General features: G+C 48.5%; 1 protein-coding gene across 2 annotated transcripts in view; it reads right to left on the bottom strand.

Annotated features, from left to right (window-relative positions):
- tmem232 (transmembrane protein 232) overlaps window positions 1-22,034 on the bottom strand; it is a 141,971-nt gene that overhangs the window by 24,380 nt on the left and 95,557 nt on the right. For both annotated transcript variants that reach the window (XM_038805123.1, XM_038805124.1), the window contains 2 exons: window positions 18,312-18,528; window positions 220-398 (listed from right to left, as the gene is read on the bottom strand). In XM_038805123.1, the coding sequence (XP_038661051.1) occupies window positions 220-398; window positions 18,312-18,528 (396 nt within the window). The remainder of the gene's footprint in view (window positions 1-219; window positions 399-18,311; window positions 18,529-22,034) is intronic.

Genomic DNA, 22,034 nt, shown 5'->3' with positions numbered 1-22,034 from the left:
TCCCTCCATCATGTCAGAAGTTTGGACATAACCCTGTGCCAGATGGAATGGTTATACCCTAGTCCTTAGTCTATTGGTAAGACAAGTTGGTTGTAGTCATGAGTGTTAGGTAATGCATTATAGATCCTGGATATGTTAGAATGAGCATACTTGTTTCCAACTGAATTTATAGCAACTAAATTTTGACTAAACTACCCATACTCCCATATACACAATTACCTCAGCTACTTTAGTGGCTGCCAGGACTCGAGTGTCCTGCTCCAAACTTTGGTGTTTCTGCAGAGCATTCCATGCAGCGTTCCTTAACCCCTCTTGGTTTTTGTCACCATAAAGAATGTGACAGATCTTTTCCAAACTGTATGCTGCTCCATAGCGAACCCACCAGCCACTGTCCTGATCTGTGAATCAAATAATACAGGAAGCATTGTAATCAAACCAAACCAGGTACTTGAAAGTTTGTTTTGAAATAGCTTTGCTAATCGTTCATTTCATTTTATGTCGGTGAGACTGCGACATGTAAAATACCTACATACAGTAGTGGTTACACTTTAAAAGTAATTCTCTGTGAAATGTTGTGAAACATCCTAAAACACCCAAATAAACAGGAAAACTACCTTTGCCAATATAAATCCAAGTGTATACGGATTAGAACTATAACTACAATGTATTACTTTAGGGGATTTTAGAAGTGACACCTGCTCATATTGCAAGATTGAAACTGTTATTTCACCTTCTAGACATGCTTGTCATAGGGACCCATCAATTTCATTGTAGCTAAAACAGTGTAATTTTGCATTTGTTTTATTGTTCACTTGAACTATATAGGTCAATATATCATCGAAGAAAAAGTCATAGAGGTCTACAGCACAGAAAAGGCCTATTGGCCCATCATATGTGTGCTGGTCAAAACAACACCTATTTAATCCCATTATCAGCACTTGGCCCATCGCCTCGTTTGTGTTGGCATCACAAGTGCGCATCTAAATACTTCTTAAATGTTATGAGGGTCTCTGCCTCCACCACCCTTTCAGGCAGATAGCTCCAGCCTCCCACCATCCTCTGGGCGAAAACGTTGTTCCTCACAACCCCTCTAAACCACCTGCCCCTTGCCTTAAATCTATGCCCTATGGTCATTGATCCTTCCACGAAGGGAAAAGGTTTCTTCCTGTCTACTCTATCTATACCCCTCATAATTTTATACATCTCAATCATGTTACCGCCTCAGTCTTCTCTGCTCCAAGAAAAATAACCCCAGTCAATCAATCTTTCTTCTTCACTAAAACTGGTAAATCTCTTCTGAACCCTTTCAAGTGTTATCACATCCCTCCCAAAACGTGGATTCCAGAACTGCATAGAATACTCTAGCTGTGGCACAACCAACGTTTTATACAGTTCCAGCATAACCTTCCTGTTCTTAAAGTCTGTGCCTCGGCTAATAAAGGCAAATTACACATATGCCTTCTTAATTAATGTATCCACCTGCTCTGCTACTTTAAGGGACCGGTGTACATCGACACCAAGATCCCTCTGATCCTCGGTGCTCCCCAGGGTCCTGCAGTTTATCATGTATTATCTTGCCTTGCTTGTCCTGCCCAATTACATCACCTCACACTTATCTGGGTTGAATTTCATTTGCCACTGGTCAGCCATCTGACCAGCCATCTATATCCTCCTGTAATCTAAGGTTATCCTCCTCGCTATTTACCACCCCACCAATTTTCGTATCATCTGCAAAATTACTGATCAACCCTCCTACATTCATGTCTAAATCATTTATATAAACCACAAACAGCAAGGGCCCCAACACTGATCCCTGCGGCACAACACTGGACACAGGCTTCCAGTCAGAAAAATACCACTTGACCATCACTCTCTGCTTCCTGCCACTCAGCCAATTCTGGATCCAATTTACTAAATTTCCTTGCATTCCATGGGCTCTTACCTTTGCTATCAGTCTCCCATGTGGGACCTTAGCAAAAACCTTTTTGAAGTCCAAGTAGACTACGTCAAATGTATTTCCCTCATCTACACACTGGTTACCTCTTCGAAGAATTCAGTCAAGTTAGTCAAGCATGACCAACCCTGAACAAAACCATGCTGATTGTTTTTGATTAATCTCTGCCACTCCAAATGCAGCTTAATTCTGTCACTCAGGCCTTCTTCCAACAGTTAGAACTGCTTCCACCACTGAAGTTAAACTTGACAGGCCTGTAGTTTCCTGGTTTATCACTTCTTCCCTTCTTGAATAATGGTACACAATGGCTATCTCCCAGTCCTCCAGCACCTCTGCTGTGGCTAGAGAGGAATTGAAAATATTGTCAGCACCCCTGCTATTTCCTCCCTTGCCTCACTCAACAGCCTGAGATACATTTCCTCCGATCCTGGAGATTTGTCTACTTTTAAGCGTAGCAGACGACTCAGAACCTTCTCTCTGCCTATATTAATCTCTTTAATTTTATTACAGTCCTTCTCCCTGATATCTATATTTACCTTGTCCCTCTCACACCCAGAAACGTGATTGCTCCTTTTTGGTTTTTAAGTTCTACCCATATGGCTTTGGAAGAAGAGCCTTCTAAGATGTCTTCCCTCCTTACTGCTGTAATTGATTTCCTGATCAAAATTGCGACATCCCATCCTCTTTGACCTCCTTGCCAATCTCGCCTGAAGATTCTGTATCATGGATCTTGAGCTGCCAATCCTGTCCCCTCTCTCAATCATGTCTCAGTGACAGCAATGGCATCATATCTCCATGTTTTAAATTGTGCCCACAAATCATCTGCATTGCCTGTCAGACACCTTGCATTAAAATAAATACCATCCAAAGGGCAGCACGGTGGCGCAGTGGTTAGCACTGGGACTGCGGCGCTGAGGACCCGGGTTCGAATCCTGGCCCTGGGTCACTGTCCATGTGGAGTTTGCACATTCTCCCCGTATCTGCGTAGGTTTCACCCCCACAACCCAAAGATATGCAGGGTAGGTGGATTGGACACACTAAAAAAATGCCCCTTAATTGGAAAAATAATAATTGGGTAATCTAAAATTAAAAAATAAAGACTTATAAAATAAATAAATACCATCCAATCTTGCCAAACTCCCGTGCGACTTTATTGGTCTAAACATTCCATGCCTTCTTGACTCACTTGCTCTCTTCTAATTTTGGCTGTGCATCTATCGCTGCTGAACCTTCTCTCAGGATTCCAGCCCCCTAACAAGTTAGTTTAAACCCTCCCTAACAACATTAGCGAACCTCCCTGCAAGGACACTGGGCCCACTTTGGTTCAGATGCAAACCTTCTGCCTTGCACAGGTCCCACTGTCATCAAAAATGGTACCAATATCCCAGAAATCTAAAACCCTCCCTCCTGCACTATTTCTCCAACCAAGCATACATCTGGACTAACCCCCTATTTCAATACTCACTGATACATGGCACTAGGAGTAAACCAGAGATTAGTACCTTCCGAGTCCTGTGTTTTCCAATTTAATTCCTAGCTCCCTAAATTCTGCTTGCAGCACCTCATCCCTTTCTTTGCCTATATGGTTAGTACCAATGTGTACCACAATATCTATCTCTTTGCCCTCCCCTTCCCCTCTTCAGTATGCCCTGCATCCATTCAGTCACTTCTCTTACCCTGGCACCAAGGAGGCAACATATCTGGAGTCTCTTTTGTCAGAACCGCCTGTCTGTTCTACTTACAATTTAATCCCCCATCACTATATCCCTGCTGTTGTTTCCTCCTCCCCTTCTGTACAACACTACCACCTATGGTGCTCTGAGGTTGGTTGCCACTGCCTTCCCCTGCAGTTATCTCTTCCAACAATATCCAAAATAGTATATCTGTTAGAAAGGGGGATGGCCATAGGGGACACTTGCATGACCAGCCTTTCTCTACTCTGCTTGGTGGTCACCCATGGCCTTTCTGCCTGTTCAATCTTCAACTCACTGAACGTGCTATCAATCATTGTGGATGTTCCACAGTGAATCCACCCCCAGCTCCATCTCTGAAATGCAGTAGCCAGAGGCTGCAGCTGGAGCTGATTTGCCACTTAGTTCAGGAGGAGCATATCACGGATGCAAGCTCTACTGAAATGACTAACCTTAACCTATTTGTTTATTCCCTTTTTAACAAAAAACAAAACTATATAAGAGTACTACTTACTTACCTCCGAGGTCAACTTAACTTCTCTTACCGTATTTTGTTTACTTATATTACTTTATTATAATGACCCTGACTTTCACTAATTTGTACTGTTTCTCAGTTAATCCCTTCCTTCTGCTGCTCTATGATCCCAGTATTTAAACTGTCTCCGCTCTGTGATCCCAGTATTTAAACAGTCGCCGCTCTGTGATCCCAGGATTTAAACTGTCGCCGCTCTGTGATCCCAGTATTTAAACTGTCTCCGCTCTGTGATCCCAGTATTTAAACTGTCTCCGCTCTGTGATCCCAGTATTTAAACTGTCACGCTCTGTGATCCCAGTATTTAAACTGTCACCGCTCTGTGATCCCAGTATTTAAACTGTCCCGCTCTGTGATCCCAGTATTTAAACTGCCGCTCTGTGATCCCAGTATTTAAACTGTCGCCGCTCTGTGATCCCAGTATTTAAACTGTCTCCGCTCTGTGATCCCAGTATTTAAACTGTCGCCGCTCTGTGATCCCAGTATTTAAACTGTCGCCGCTCTGTGATCCCAGTATTTAAACTGTCGCCGCTCTGTGATCCCGGTATTTAAACTGTCCGCTCTGTGATCCCGGTATTTAAACTGTCGCCGCTCTGTGATCCCAGTATTTAAACTGTCGCGCTCTGTGATCCCAGTATTTAAACTGTCGCCGCTCTGTGAGTATTAAACTGTCGCCGCTCTGTGATCCCAGTATTTAAACTGTCGCCGCTCTGTGATCCCAGTATTTAAACTGTCCGCTCTGTGATCCCAGTATTTAAACTGTCGCGCTCTGTGATCCCAGTATTTAAACTGTCGCCGCTCTGTGATCCCAGTATTTAAACTGTCGCCGCTCTGTGATCCCAGTATTTAAACTGTCGCCGCTCTGTGATCCCAGTATTTAAACTGTCTCCGCTCTGTGATCCCAGTATTTAAACTGTCTCCGCTCTGTGATCCCAGTATTTAAACTGTCCGCTCTGTGATCCCGTATTTAAACTGTCCGCTCTATGATCCCAGTCTTTAAACTGTCACCGCTCTGTGTTCCCTGTATTTAAACTGTCGCCGCTCTGTGATCCCAGTATTTAAACTGTCGCCGCTCTGTGATCCCAGTATTTAAACTGTCGCCGCTCTGTGATCCCTGTATTTAAACTGTCGCCGCTCTGTGATCCCAGTATTTAAACTGTCACCGCTCTGTGATCCCAGTATTTAAACTGTCGCCGCTCTGTGATCCCAGTATTTAAATTGTCCCCGCTCTGCGATCCCAGTATTTAAACTGTCGCTGCTCTGTGATCCCAGTATTTAAACTGTCACCGCTCTGTGTTCCCTGTATTTAAACTGTCGCCGCTCTGTGATCCCAGTATTTAAACTGTCGCTGCTCTGTGATCCCAGTATTTAAACTGTCACCGCTCTGTGATCCCAGTATTTAAACTGTCGCCGCTCTGTGATCCCAGTATTTAAACTGTCGCCGCTCTGTGATCCCAGTATTTAAACTGTCTCCGCTCTGTGATCCCAGTATTTAAACTGTCGCCGCTCTGTGATCCCAGTATTTAAACTGTCTCCGCTCTGTGATCCCAGTATTTAAACTGTCGCCGCTCTGTGATCCCAGTATTTAAACTGTCACCGCTCTGTGATCCCTGTATTTAAACTGTCACCGCTCTGTGATCCCAGTATTTAAACTGTCGCCGCTCTGTGATCCCAGTATTTAAACTGTCACCGCTCTGTGATCCCTGTATTTAAACTGTCACCGCTCTATGATCCCATTCTTTAAACTCACCAATCTTTTCGAACCGCCCCCCATGAGTCACCCCACATCAGACATAGATGTGACATCACTCAGCACATGTTCTTGGTCCTTCTAAACAAGTCATTTGTTCCCCTTATTTTTCAGTTGGAGATTGGTGGAATGAAGATAAGTTTTTATCTATTAACATATGGACCAGGGTTCTCCATTCTGGAACTCAGTGCTCTTGTCAGTGGAGAATCGGTTCTGTGCTGCCCTTTTCCATACAAGTTTATGCATTGGGGGAGCACTTGCTGGATTCCATTGGAATCCCGGTATTGGGCCACCCGCTTTAGCAGGCGGCCCAATACTGAGGTCCGGCGATGCCCCCTCACCCCAGCCATAATGCAAGTCCTGTTTCCCTCCCCCCCCCCCACCCCCCCCCCCCCCCCCCCCCCCCCCCCCGCCACTCGCTAAAACGTAGTGGCATCCTTCCACCACCAAGGGAATATTTGGTCATCCACCCCAACGGCCCGCACGCATAAGGGTGAACCGACCCCCGCCCACCAATCCCCTTCAGCTCCCTCCCATTAGTCATCTCCTCCAGCCCCTCCCATCAGTCACCCTCATCAGTCATCCACATCAGATCCCCCCCCCATCAGAGACCCCTAGAGATACTATTTAACCCCTCGTCAGAGACCCCTGCCTGAAAGCTGAAGAGCAGTCAAAGCAGTAGTGAAAGATCACTGCATTTTCACTTCCCCTTCCCTAACATCTGCTGCCTCTGACAAACGTGTTTAAAGTAGTAGCTTTACAAGTGTCAGAAGTTTCCTCAAAAGCCAAGTACACTTGAAAGGGCTTCAAATCACTTGGCGGCCTTTGTAATGGAAAATTCCCACTGAATTTCACACAGAAATACATTTCACTAGCCAGTGACTTACCATTTTATTAGTCCTGAGACTGGTGTTTTGTGGATTCTTTAGCTATCTTTATCTTCACACTTTAATGCATCTCGAGAACCCTGCTTTGATGCTAACCACAATGTTTACAAACACTTGCTACAAGTGACAGCTCCTCACCATATCAAAAGGAGTGAAATGGTTTCACTTCCTCTTATTCACCGAGAAAGCACTTAGCTCCTTTTGATGGGAGAATAGGAAACTGTTTTGCGCCTGGCGAATCCTGCTATGTCAGGAGAATTGTGGGAGCGTCCCATAACAAAATTTGAGCCCAAACAGTTTAAGATTCTCCAGGCCCATTCCAGCTTTGACCTCGTCCAAACAGGGCGGGAAAAATATCACATCAAATCTGCATTCATTTTAATCTCATTTGTGAGATTAACGCTGAATGCAGCAGACTCCCGGTAATCTCCCCCCCCCTCCCCACTCCCCGAGAGCAAATCACCACTGGTCCTTAAACGTGGGGACCAGCTGCCATGGACTCCGATGGGGAGTAAGGAGGTGAGTACCCATCTCCACTTACCTTCAGGGAGCGAAATGGCACACAACTGCTGGCCAGTGCTGTGGCGGGGAGGGGGACTCTTCAAAGGAGCTGGAAGGCTAGGGCTGGGCTGGAATTGGCCAGGTCAGGAGTCTCCACTGGGATGGGGGTCACTTTGGGTTTGTGAAGCTTTGAAGCCTGCTTTCTTTCATGTTTAACATTTCATAGCAGGACAAAGTACAGCCTAAAATCCCTTCCCAGGACGGATAGATTCTGCTGCTTGTTTCTTGGAGAAGCGTTTCAGTCCCCTTGAAGTTTTAATAGGCTCTGTGGTTTCAATGTTGCACTATACCTGATTTTATCGCTTTGTACTTGATTGTTTATATACCATTTCATTCCCATTAAAGTTTCAACATGCTCTATGGTTTCAATGTTGCAGTGTGCCTGCTTTTACCCTTTGTACTTGGTTGTTTATATACCATTTCGTTCCCTGTGAAGTTTCAATAACCTCTGTAGTATCAGCACGGTAGCACAGTGATTAGCACCCAGAGGAAACCCACACAGACACAGGGAGAACGTGCAGACTCCACACAGACAGTGACCCAAGCCGGGAATCGAACCAGGGACCCTGGAGCTGTGAAGCAACTGTGCTACCGTACCGTGCCTACCGTGATCACGGCCGAAAAGATGCGACAGGTGTGCTGGAGCACCCATACAGCTAATGGGTCAGCTGGGGCCAGAGGGCACTAATATATACTGTGAATAGCTGGCGTCTAGCACTGATTCCTGTGGTACCCCACTAGTCATTGCCTGCCATTTGGAAAAAGACTTGTTTTTCCTGCTCTTTGTTTCCTGTCCGTCAACCAATTTTCTGGTTACGTGAGAGGCAAGGAAAAGAGTGAGGATGTGTGAGGTGCAGGGCTAGGGTGAATGTGTGCAAGTTGTGAGGGTCATTGGAGTCTGTGTGCAATAGGTAGGGAGGAAGAGAAAGTGTGTGCGAGAAGTGCTGGTAGAGAGAATGTGGTGGTATGAATGTGAGCACTGCCATTGGTGCAGAGCATGGGTTTCCCATTGGCTCTGGCTGGTCATGTGCCTCTCGTCCGATTGGCTGGGACTAGTTACGTGACTGCTCACCAATTGGTCGAGAGGCAAGTAGACCCCGCCTCCTGGCGTAGACCCTGGGTATAAGTACCCAGAGTTCCCAGCGGTCGGCCTTACTCTGTAGTCGACCACCGGGCTAACAACTAGCTGATCAAAGCCACAGTTCGGATCTTAATCGTGTCTCGAGTCCAATTGATGGTACATCAATTTAATCAGCTATAATTTTGGAATGGAGCTACGCATCAAGCCTGACTACCCCCACACCAGCCCGCATGCTTCAAATGCATCTGCAATCTTTAAACACTGGCAGGCGTGTTTTAATTGTCACCTGACGACTGCAGCCGGCAAGCCCACCAAGGAGCAGAAACTCCACATGCTCCACTCATGTGTGGGCACAGCGATATACTCAATGATTGAGGACGAAAGTGATTATGATGCGGCCATGGAGATCCTCAAAGGACACTTTCTCCGGCCGGTCAACGAAGTAAACGCCCGGCATCTCCTGACGACTAGACAACAGTTCCCTGGTGAGTCACTCGACGCGTTTTACCAGGCCCTCGCAGTTCGAGGGAGAACGTATGCGTGTCTCCAAGTTTCGGCGACGGAGCACATGGAACTTTTAATCAGAGACGCTTACGTTGCTGGTATGCAGTCCCCTTCTGTCCACCAACGATTGCTGGAGAAGAACACCCTCAGCCTAGCTGAGGCACGGACTCTTGCAACCTCCCTGGAGGGTGCTGACCTGAACGCCCGCGCATAAGCCCCCGGCCGCGCAGCAACCCCCTGGACTTCATGGCACGCGCCACCCCTGTCCTCCGTGGACCCCGACCCCCCCAGGCCTGCGCTGTGGGTCGCTCCGACAAACTTGCGGGGCCCCGTTGCTATTTTTGTGGTCTCTCCAAGCACCCCCGCCCGCGCTGCCCTGCCCACTTCGCTCTGTGCAAGAGCTGCGGGAAGAAGGGCCACTACGTGGTGGTCTGCCAGACCATGTCGGTCGCTGCTGTTCCACGCAGCGACCGTGGATCGCTCCCCCAGGCCCCCCTAGGGCCCAGCCCCGCGCACCAACCTCTCCGGCCCGCCTCCCGGCCCCCGCAACGGCCCCACGGTCCTCCCGACCCTCGCTCCCAGCTGCCCCGACCGGCCCGCAGACGCCGCTGACACTGCCCCCAGCTGCCACGAGGTTCCCACGGGCGCCGCCATCTTGGCCCCGGATGCCATGTGCGGGCCATGGGCGCCGCCATCTTGGGGCCCCGGCTCCACGTGCGGGTCCTGGGCGCCGCCGTCTTGGGACCCCGACTCCACGTGCGGGTCCTGGGCGCCGTCATCTTGGGCCAACACGGAAGGCCCTGCCAGCGATGACTCTGCCACCGAGGATGATCTGGAACTCTCACCACGACTTGCATCCATCAAACTCGACCAGTCGCGACCACGCACGCTCGCCAAGACTACGACAACGGTCCAGCTCAATGGACACAAAACGAGATGCCTGCTGGACTCCGGGAGCACGGAAAGTTTCGTCCACCCCGACACGGTAAGACGCTGCGCGCTCCCCATCCATCCGGTTAAGCATAAGATTGAATTGGCCTCGGGTTCGCACTCCATCCAAATCACCGGGTGCTGCATAGCGGACCTCACGGTCCAGGGGAGGGTCTTCCAAAACTTCAAACTCCTCATCCTCCCCCCGTCTATGCGCTCCGGCATATTTGGGCCTGGATTTCCAGTACAATCTGCAGAGCTTGACCTTTCAATTCGGCGGCCCTATTCCCCCTCTTACTGTTTGCAGCCTCGCATCCCTCAAAGTGGACCCCCCTTCCTTGTTTGCTAATCTCACCCCAGATTGTAAACCTGTCGCCACTAGGAGCAGACGATACAGTGCCCAGGACCGGACCGTCATCGGGTCCGAGGTCCAGAGGCTCATTAAGGAAGGAGTGATCGAGGCCAGCAACAGTCCCTGGCGAGCCCAAGTGTTGGTAGTTCGGACTGGGGAGAAAAACCGGATGGTCATCGATTACAGTCAGACCATGAAATGAAATGAAAATTGCTTATTGTCACGAGTAGGCTTCAATTAAGTTACTGTGAAAAGCCCCTAGTCGCCACATTCCGGCGCCTGTTCGGGGAGGCTGTTACGGGAATCGAACCGTGCTGCTGGCCAGCCTGGGTCTGCTTTCAAAGCCAGCGATTTAGCCCAGTGTGCTAAACAGCCCATCAACAGGTTTACGCAGCTGGACGCGTATCCTCTCCCTCGTATTTCCGACCTGGTTAACAGGATCGCGAAATACAAAGTCTTCTCCACGGTGGACCTTAAGTCCGCCTACCACCAGCTCCCCATCCGCATGAGAGACCGAAAGTACACCGCGTTTGAGGCAGATGGGCGCCTCTACCACTTCCTCAGGGTTCCATTCGATGCCACAAATGGAGTCTCGGTCTTCCAACGGGAGATGGACCGAATGGTCGACAAGCATGGTTTACGGGCCACCTTCCCGTATCTCGATAACGTCACCATCTGCGGCCACGACCAGCAGGACCACGACATCAACCTCCAAAAATTCCTCCGAACCGCAAAACTCCTTAATTTAACTTACAATAAGGATAAGTGCGTGTTTAGCATCGACCGTCTAGCCAGCCTTGGCTACATAGTGCGTAATGGAGTGATAGGCCCCGATCCCGAACGCATGCGCCGCCTGATGGAACTCCTCCTCCCCAACTCCCTCAAATCCCTCAAACGCTGCCTGGGCTTCTTCTCATATTATGCCCAGTGGGTCCCCAACTACGCCGACAAAGCCCGTCCCCTCATCCAGTCCACCTCCTTTCCCCTGTCGATGGAGGCCCGCCAGGCCTTTAGCCGCATCAAAGCGGATATCGCAAAGGCCACAATGCATGCTATCGACGAGTTCCTCCCATTCCAGGTCGAGAGCGACGCGTCTGACGTAGCTCTGGCGGCCACCCTGAACCAAGCGGGCAGACCCGTGGCCTTCTTTTCACGAACCCTCCACGCTTCCGAAATCCACCATTCCTCGGTGGAAAAGGAGGCACAGGCCATAGTTGAAGCTGTGCGATATTGGAGGCACTATCTGGCCGACAGGAAATTTACCCTCCTCACAGACCAACGGTCAATAGCTTTCATGTTCGACAATGCACAGAGGGGCAAGATCAAGAACGACAAGGTCTTGCAGTGGCGGATCGAGTTGTCCACGTACAACTACGATATCTTGTATCGTCCTGGGAAGTTCTTTTTTTTTTAATAAACAATTTTATTGAGGTAGTTTTTGGCTTTGTAAACAGTTACAGACATCAACAGAAAGAAAGCAAAAAAGGCAAAAATGTGCAAACATCCATGTACTTTCAATACTTCAATCGTAACATACTGCACAAACCCACTCCTTTCCCACCGGTACTACCCGCCATTTTTTCCCTCCTACTCTACTCTACTCTACCCCCCCTCCCCCTGCTGCCACTCACTCTCCCGCAAATAAGTCAATAAATGGTTGCCACCTCCGGGCGAACCCCTGTACAGATACCCTCAAGGCGAACTTAATTTTTTCCATACCCAGGAAACTCGACATGTCCGCAAGCCAAAACTCAGTCTTCGGGGGCTTTGAGTCCCTCCACACCAATAGTATTAGTCGCCGGGCTATCAGGGAAGCAAAGGCCAAAACATCGGCCTCTTTCTCCCCCTGGACTCCCGGGTCTTCCGAAATCCCAAACATTGCCACCCCTGGACTCATCACCACCCTTGTTTTTAGCACCCGGGACATGATCCCCGCAAATCCCTCCCAGTACCCCCTCAGCTTAGGGCATGCCCAAAACATGTGAATGTGGTTCGCTGGTCCTCCCGCGCACCTAGCGCATTTGTCCTCTATCCCAAAGAATTTGCTCATCCGAGCCACCGTCATATGGGCCCGGTGAATGACCTTAAATTGAATCAGCCCGAGCCTAGCACATGTCGTGGTCGAATTTACCCTACTCAGGGCCTCTGCCCACAGCCCGTCCTCCATTTCCCCGCCTAGCTCCTCCTCCCATTTAAGTTTCAGTTCCTCTGTCTGGGACCCTTCCTCCCTCATGAGCACCTTATAAATACCCGAGACTCTACTCTCCCCTTCTTCCCCCCTAGAGACTATTCTGTCTAGGATCCCCATTGGCGGGAGGCATGGGAAAGATGGGACCTGTCTACGAACAAAGTCCCGCAACTGTAGGTACCTAAAATCATTTCCCCTTACCAGCCCAAATTTCTCCTCCAAGTTCCTCAAACTCGCAAAGCTCCCTTCCAGGAACATATCGCCCACCCTTCCCACCCCCGCCCGCTGCCATAATCGAAATCCCCCATCCATACTCCCGGGGGCAAACCGATGGTTGTCTCAGATTGGCGCCCAAACCGACGTCCCCGTCTCCCCTACATGCCTCCTCCACTGGCCCCATATCCGCAGGGTCGCCACCACTACCGGGCTGGTGGAGTACTTGGCCGGCAGCAGCGGTAGAGGAGCCGTGACCAGGGCTGCCAAGCTGGAGCCCCTGCACGAAGCCGCCTCCACCCGCTCCCAGATAGACCCCGTACCCACCATCCACTTCCTTATCATACCAATGTTGGCCGCCCAGTAATAATTAATCAGACTCGGCAAAGCCAGCCTTCCCTCGCTGCGGTTCCTCTCCAACATCGCCTTCTTCACCCATGGGGATTTTCCCGCCCAAAGCTCATGATCATCCTGTTAACTCTTTTGAAGAAGGACTGTGGAACAAAGATCGGGATGCACTGAAAAACAAACAGAAATCTAGGGAGGATTGTCATCTTTACAGTCTGCACCCTCCCTGCCAGCGACAGCGGGAGTGCATCCCATCTCCAAACTCTCCCTTCATTTGCTCCACCACCCTGGCCAAATTTAACTTGTGCAGCCTGCCCCAGTCTCGTGCCACCTGGATTCCCAAATACCGGAAATTTTCCTCAACCAGCCTAAACGGTAGCCCTCTCAATCTGTTCTCCTGGACCCTTGCCTGTACCAAAAAAATTTCACTCTTGGCCGTATATAATTTGTATCCTGAGAACTGGCCGAACTTCCTCAACATTCCCAGTATACTTTCCATCCCGGCCTCTGGGTCCGACACGTACAGGAGCAGGTCGTCTGCGTAAAGAGAGACCCTATGTTCTACCCCGCCCCTCACCATCCCATCGTCCTGGGAAGTTCAACGAGCCTTCCGATGCCCTTTCCCGCGGTACCTGCGCCAGCGCGCAGATTGACCGCCTCCGCTCCCTCCACACTGACCTCTGCCATCCAGGGGTCACCCGTTTTTCCCATTTTAATAAGACCCGCAACCTGCCCTACTCCGTTGAGGAAGTCAGGACTGTCACCAGGGACTGCCATGTCTGCGCCGAGTGCAAACTGCACTTCTACCGCCCCGAACGAGTGCATCTGATCAAGGCATCCCGCCCCTTTGAACGTCTCAGTATAGACTTCAAGGGTCCCCTCCCCTCCAACAACCGTAACACATATTTCTTGAGTGTTATCGACAAATACTCCCGCTTCCCTTTCGCCATTCCCTGTCCCGACATGACCACAACAACCATCATAAAGGCCCTCCTATCCATCGTCTCCCTCTTCGGTTACCCCGCTTACATTCACAGCGACCGGGAGTCCTCCTTTATGAGTGACGAACTGCGTCAGTTCCTGCTCAGCAGGGGCATAGCCTCCAGCAGGATGACCAGTTATAAACCCCGGGTTAATGGTCAGGTCGAGCAGGAGAATGGTACCATTTGGAAGACCATCCTGCTGGCCCTACAGTCCAGAGATCTCCCTATTCCCCGTTGGCAAGATTTCATCCCCGACGCCCTGCATTCAATCCGGTCTCTCCTCTGTACTACCACTAATCAAACACCTTATGAATGTCTTCTTGTTTTCCCCAGGACGTTGTCCTCAGTATCCCCTCTCCTGACCTGGCTGGCCACCCCAGGGCCCATCTTGCTCCGGAAGCATGTGCGGGTGCACAAGTCCGACCCGTTGGTTGAGCGAGTCCAGTTACTCCATGCCAACCCGCAATATGCGTACGTGGAGTATCCCGACGGTCAGCAGGATACGGTCTCGCTTCGGAACCTGGCACCCGCCGGCGTGCGGCCTTCTCCCCCAACATCAACACACCCCCCAACCCCAATTCCACCCAGCGCCCCCCGCGCCCCAGCGCACATGCCCCCTCTCCCCCGATTACAGCGTCTCCACCACTGGCCCGGGGTACGGAGACACATCTACGACCGACGCTCCCGGAGGCAAGGACGACCATTGGCCCAACGTCACCGGCTCCACTGCGACGGTCCTCTAGAACACCACGGGCACCCGACAGGCTGATCGTGTCCATCTGATGCGGCCATGAGACATTTTGGACTTTGTTGTTATTCTGTTGCACCTTAAGTAGTATTGTTTTTTTTGCCATGAGCCAGTGGGTAGCCCACCTTTCTCGATTTTCGCTGCTCATACCACCAGTTCCCGGGCCCCCCCTCCCCCTCCCCCCTCTCTCTTCCACTTACACCCCCCCCGCCTTCTTTCTCCACAAGGGGTGAATGTGGTGGTATGAATGTGAGCACTGCCATTGGTGCAGAGCATGGGTTTCCCATTGGCTCTGGCTGGTCATGTGCTTCTCGTCCGATTGGCTGGGACTAGTCATGTGACTGCTCACCAATTGGTCGAGAGGCAAGTAGACCCCGCCTCTGAGACGGGGTATAAGTACCCAGAGTTCCCGGCGGTCGGCCTTACTCTGTAGTCGACCACCGGGCTAACAACTAGCTGATTAAAGCCACAGTTCGGATCTTAATCGTCTCTCGAGTCCAATTGATGGTACATCAGAGAATGTGCACAAGGAGTGGAAGGAAAAGAGTGTGTGTGTGAGGGGTGGGGGAAGAGAGAGTGTGTGAGGGGTGGGGTAAGAGAGAGTCTGTGCGAGGGGGTGTGATAAAGAGAGAGTGTTTGAGGGGTGAGGGAAGAGCATGTGCGTAAGGGGTGGGGGGGGGGGGAGTGCCTGCACGAGGGGTGGAAAGAGAATGTGTGCATGAGGTGTGGAGGATGAACGAGTGTGTGTGAGAGGAGTGGGGAGGAAGGCAGAATGTGTGAGGGGGTAGGGAGGAAGAGAGAGTGAATATGAGAGGTGAGGAGGAAGAGAGTGTGCGCGAAGGTGCGGGAGGAAGAGGAATGTGCGCGTGGGGTGAGGGTAGTGATGGGCAAGAGAGAGTATTTACAATTATGTAATCTCTTCCTGTTATATGTATAATTTTTAAGTTAAATGGCTGTGGCAATATATTCCGTCTAAACAGTCTTGCATTTTGATTTTTAAACTATTCCCAGAAACTTCAATGGACTATAGACTGTATAAACAATTGCCTCTGATGAACTGTTAGTAACATAAATGTTAAAATGTTGCAACGCCAATACCAAACTCAACGGCCTTTCTCGATGGTTGAATACTTTTGATGAATATTTTGCCTTATGGAAAAATAACCAACAGGTCGTTGTATGCCTTCGATGTCTAAATGTAACAGTACAACACCAACACCCACATAACTCGCATCAATGGCCACCTTAAATTGCTTGTCATAATTCAGTGTTGCTGAAACTGGTGTGGTGGTTAACACAGTTTTCAGACTGTCAAATGCCCCTGATATTTGGATGTCAATGAAATTTCCAGTTCTTTTTAAAAAGTTGAGCAACCACAGTGCTAAAATTTGCCATGACTTTTCTGTACAAACCACTCATATTCGGAAATCTCAGAACTTCTCTTCTCATTGATGGTTTTGGGAACCCCACCCCCATTAGCTTCGGTTTTCACATTCCATGGGGCCATCTGTCCATGTCCAACAGTATGACCTAAGAATGTGACTAGTTTACCAAGCCAGCCTCCTGTAGTTGATTGAACAATTCCTTTAAATGTTCCAAATGTTCCTTCCACGTTTGACTGAACACCGCCAAATTGTCAATGTACACTGCACAATTGTTTCGTCCAGGAATATCCATGGAATATTGCTGCCACATTCTTCATTCCAAATGGCATAACTTTAAACTGATACAGACCATTAGGCATTACAAAAGCCGAAACTTCCTTTACCCTTTCTGATAAGTTTACTTTCCTGTATCCTTTAAGCATGTCACGTTTGGGAACAAATATGTTTGTCCCACCTTTTCAATAGTCTTCCAAATGAGGAATAGAATACAAATCTGACTTTATAACTCTACCGACTTTCCTATAGTCCACACACAATCATCTGCGTTTGGTACCATCACAATAGGTGAGCTCCAATCGCTGCAACTCACTTCGACAATATAATTCTTAAGCATGCTTTCAATCTACTTTTGAACCTGTGCCAACTTTAGTGAATTGAGTCTTTATGGATGTTGCTTAATTGGTATAGAATTTCTTACTTCTACATCATGTATAATTACTTTTGTACTTCCTAGTTTATTCCCACATATGTTGCTGTAATAACTATTTCAAATCACTTTAATTTTCCTTTGAAAGGAAACTCATTAATTTATCCAAATTTCTTATTACTTCCTCATTGTCCTATCTAATTTGAGGAATGTCAAATTCAGAGTCATCTGGATTTATCTCTTCTCTGAGTTATAAGTAGTAACACACCCTTCTTCTTTCCTTCCCTATCAAAATACATTTTGAGCATATTAACATTACACAGTCTGTGAGCTTTCCTTCTATCTGGCATTCTTATTAAATTTACCTAAATCAATTTCCTTTCGATTTCATACGGCCACTAAATCTTGTTTTTATTGATTCACCTACCACTGGTAATAATACTAATACTTTCTCTCCATTAACAAAATTATGAATTTTTGATTTCTTATCTGCCTTTTTTCATCACATGCTGTGACAATTTTAAATGCTTGCCAGCCAACTCACCAGTCCTAGCTTTTTTTTAATGTATATATTTAGAGGACCTAATTATTGTTTTTCCAATTAAGGGGCAATTTAGCATCGCCAATCCATCTAATCTGCACATCTTTAGGTTGTGGGGATGAAAACCACGCAGACATGGGGAGAATGTGCAAACTCCACACAGACAGTGACCCAGGGTCAGGATTCAAACCTGGGTCCTCAGCACCATAGTCAGCAGTGCTTCCACTACGCCAGGTGCCGCCCGCCACCAGACCGAGCTTTCCGTAATGTTTGATGTGGAGATGCCGGCGTTGGACTCCGGTGAGCACAGTAAGAAGTCTTACAACACCAGGTTAAAGTCCAACAGGTTTGTTACAAACACTAGCTTTCGGAGCAGTGCTCCGAAAGCTGGCGTTTGTAACAAACCTGTTGGACTTTAATCTGGTGTTGTAAGACTTCTTTCCGTAATGTTTGACACATAGTTCACTAATGTAGTCTCAGAACGCTGACTCACCACTTCTTCTTAATCAATTTAAGTGATACGTCTCCCTCATGACCAAAAATCAATTTGAAAGGCCTGAATTTAGTTGATTTTCGGTGGTCCCCTGAACTCAGCAGGGCTGTTTGAACTCAGTGCTGAATTGATCTCAGTAGTGAAATTCAGGGCTTCTGTACCTTAATGAAGATTCTTCCATCTATTTGGTTGAACAAACACACTGTGCTGCTCACATATGTCACAGAATCCTCCAGGGTGTCATGTTACTTCGGATCTTTATATATTGTAAGTTGTCATTCAAAAGCTGACTAAAAGTCTAACTGTAAGCATGATGAATGGTAGAAATCAGTCGTTTACAACCAATTACAAAATCTGGCCCAGTAGGTTAGATTGTACAGACAGGACTTGAATGCAGATATGATAATAGCTAGAGAGATACAGAAATGTAACGTAATACCAGTTGTAGCATTATCATCACTTCTGGTGTTTTGCTACCAATTTTGATTTTTTAAATAATCTAATTTGCCTTCCTTACCACTTACCATCTCCTGGTGTTGTTGCTGGCTGAATCTGTAGAAGTTGAAGCAATCCTGGTGCATTTGTCCTATTAGGTAGCTTTGATGAATTTCCACACCCAATTAGAGCAGCCTTTTGGATTTCTGAGGTGCTGCCAAAGAGACAAATGTCTCCTAGTATACAGCAATAAAGATGACTTAGCTGCAAGGAACAAACATTCAGATCTTCTGTGCTCACATTTTCCTAGAATTGAAATACATCTCCTATTATATATTGGATTCACATTTTAAAGTTTGCAATACTAACAGCATGAATTAATGCAGTTCTATTGTACTATCATAATGCTGCCAAAGATTACCTTGTACACTTTTACAGTCTTATGTAAGAAAAGACAACTGGATAAGGAGTGTCCAATCTGCGTCAGAATCTGTTCTTTCCAAAACATAAGTCATTTGGCTGGGGTAGTGCATTCCAATCTGCAAAATTCTCTCCTGTACCAGGCCCCTCACAATTTTAAGTAAGGCACTATGGAAAAGCTGTTCTTAGAGGGAAATAAGTATGCAACCACAACAACAAATACAGGGCCTTTAACATTGTAAAATGTCCCAAGGTGTTTCACTGGAGGTACATCAAGAAATATGAGGACAGGTAATTAAGGATTTGCAAGAGACGAGAATGGCTAGCAAGGGGTAAAATTGTAGATGTTACAGAGATGGAGGGCCAAATACAAGGACGGATTTGAATTTTAAAATCAAATGTTTGCCAACCAGGAACTATAGTAGGTGAGCGAGCATAGGGCAAGTTTTTAAAAAATATTTTTTATTCTCCTCCTTTTTCACATTTTTCTCACAAATTTACACCCAACAATAAACAATAATCAGTGACGAATGTAATGTCAATCCCCATATCAATAACAACAATCCCATCCTCCCACCAAACCCCAGACATTAGCCCGCATGTTAACATAAACAAAGGACAAAAAGGAATCAGGAATCACCCATAGTCACCATTAACACATACAGTCCTTCTCCCTCCCAACCCTCCCAGCACCCCCTTCCCTCCAGTGTTCGATGTGATCCAATTCTCGAAAGTGCATAATGAATAAAGCCCATGAATTGTAGAACCCCACCATCCTTGCCCTCAGTTCAAATTTGACCTTTTCAAGCGTCAAGAATTCCAGCAGGTCCCCTTACCACGCCAGGGCACAGGGTGGAGAGGTTGATCTCCACCCTAACAGGAACCGCCTTCAGGCAATCAATGAAGCGAAGGCTTCAACATCTACCTCCACTCCCTTTTCAACACCGGCTGATCCAACACCCCGAATATGGCCACCCGAGGGCCCGGTTCAAGTGCACACTTTAGAGATTACCCTAAACACCTCCTTCCAGTAATCCTCCAGTTTTGGACAGGACCAAAACATATGAACGTGGTTTGTGCCCACCCCCCCCCCCCCCCCCCCAACCCACCCGCAACGTTCACAGATATCTTCTACCCCCCTTCTGAGCACAGGGCAAGTTGGACGACATGGCCTGAATTCTCCGAACCTCCGCGCCACAATCACGGCTGGCGCGGGGGCGGAGAATGGGGTGTCGGCCTCACCAGTCGCGCGAGCATACTCTAGGGGTACATCGTATACCGTATCGATGTTAGCTGAGGCCCTCCCCCCGATGCTCTAAAATGACCGGCCGAGTTCCCAACAGCGGGTGGGTCTCATGCTACTTTTTGTCGGGAACTGGGCGTGGCGGCTGCGGACTCAGTCCAGCGCAGCCACAGTCGGGGGAGAACCGATCCGCGGGCAGGTGGGACTTTGGCAGTGTCTGAGGGCACTGTTGGGGGGTGGTCTGGGGGTCGCAAGCCTGGCCAAAGGGAGGGCACTATTTGTCAGGCTGCGGCCTCTGCAGACCGCCGCCGTGCGCATGCGCGGTCACGGACCCGGAAATTCTCCAGCCGAATCGACAACTAGAGCCAGGTGCTCTACGCTGCCTGGCTGCTAGCCCCCAACCAAGCAGAGGATCCATGCCCGTTTTGCGCCGATTTTCCGGTCATAAAATGCCACCGGTCCCACGCCAGCATCAGGACATAGTCTGAAAATCAGAGAATGCAGACCAATGGCTTTCGTCTTTCCAATATTTAGGCTGGAACCTTCTGGCCCCGAAATGCGAGGACACGCCATGGGCCAGTTGAAAGTCCACTGATTTTCAGCTGAACTGGAGATTCCAGGGAAAATCCCTGTTTGGAGGGAATTTCTGTTCATCCAAACTGGACATCAGACAAGCAGTGTGATGTATCAAAGCGAGTGCAGTCCGTTAAGGTGAACATTTTGCCTCATTTTCTGTTCTTATTTGAATGCTTACTGTTTTTTTTGCCAAAAACGTTTTTGCATGGGTGGAGAAGCTGATTTTGTCCTTTATTTGGGCGGGTAAGCTTGCTAGAATTTGTCGAATGCTCCTGCAAAGAGACCGGCAGTCAGGGGGTTTGGCGTTGCTGCGTTTGAGCTACAACTATTGGGTTGCGAATGCAGAGAAGGTGTTGGGTTGATGTGGGGATGAGAATGAAATGTGGGCGAGGATGGAGTCGGGCTGTGGGTGCTGCCAACGGCTTTGCCTCCAACGGCCTTGCCTCCAACGGCCTTGCCTCCAACGGCCTTGCTGCCGTTCTCTTCAGGGAGGTATTCAGCTAAACCTGTGGTGGTTGCGATGTTGAAAATCTGGTGTCAATTTCGGCAGCATTTTAAATTAGGTAGGATGTGGAAGCGGGCAGTCGTGATAATCATTTTCTTTTTAAAGATGGTCTATTGGAGGTATTTTCAAATATATCCAAAAAACAGAAAGACTTGAAGGATCACAACAAACCAACAACAATGTAATAACATGTCTCAAGCTAACTTTACACAATCCTTTCTACCTCCCCCCCCCCCCCCCCCCCCCCCCCCCCTTTATCCAGTGTAACCCTTGACCCTCCTCCTCCCTCATCAAAGAAAAGATTGGGAGAAAAGAAAAAAAGAAGTCGATGAACAGCTTCCACCTTGTGGAGAACTCCTCGTCCATCCCCCTAATGGCGAACTTAATCTTTTCTAAGTGAAGAAATTCCACCAGGTCACCCAACACATGACCCTACCATTGGTGGCTCCAAATCCTGCCACTCAGCAAGTTCCTCCTCGGAGTTAGCAGGGACGCAAAGGCCACTGCATCAGCCTCTTTCCCCACCTGAGCATCCAGATCTTTCGACACTCTGTAGATTGCTACCCACGGGCTCAGTGTTACCTCCACTCCAAAAACCTTTGACAATACTTCCGTGACCCCCTTCCACAACCCCACCCAGAACATGTGGGTATGGTTCGCCGGTGTCACGGCACACCGCCCGCATTGGTCCTCTACCCCCGGGAGGAATTGACTCATCCTGGACGTCATTATATGAGCCTTGTGAACCACCTTAAATTGTATTAAGCTGAGGGCAGCACGGTGGCGCAGTGGTTAGCATTGCTGCCTCACGGCACTGAGGTCGCGGGTTCAATCTCGGCTCTGGGTCACTGTCCGTGTGGAGTTTGCACATTCTCCCCCTGTTTGTGTGGGTTTCACTCCCACAACCCAAAAGATGTGCAGAGTAGGTTGATTGGCCACGATAAAATTGCCCCTAAAACTGGAAAAAATGAATTGGGTACTCTAAATTTATATTTTAAAAAACTGTATTAGGCTCAATCTTGTGTATGACGAGGATGTGTTAATCTTGTGCAGGGCCTCCTTCCAAAT

The sequence above is a fragment of the Scyliorhinus canicula genome, chromosome 8 (genome assembly GCF_902713615.1).
Source record: "Scyliorhinus canicula chromosome 8, sScyCan1.1, whole genome shotgun sequence".
In the NCBI taxonomy this organism is placed as follows: domain Eukaryota; kingdom Metazoa; phylum Chordata; class Chondrichthyes; order Carcharhiniformes; family Scyliorhinidae; genus Scyliorhinus; species Scyliorhinus canicula.
The sequence above is the reverse complement of the archived record's forward strand: the minus strand, read 5'-3'. Positions and strand labels throughout refer to the sequence as shown.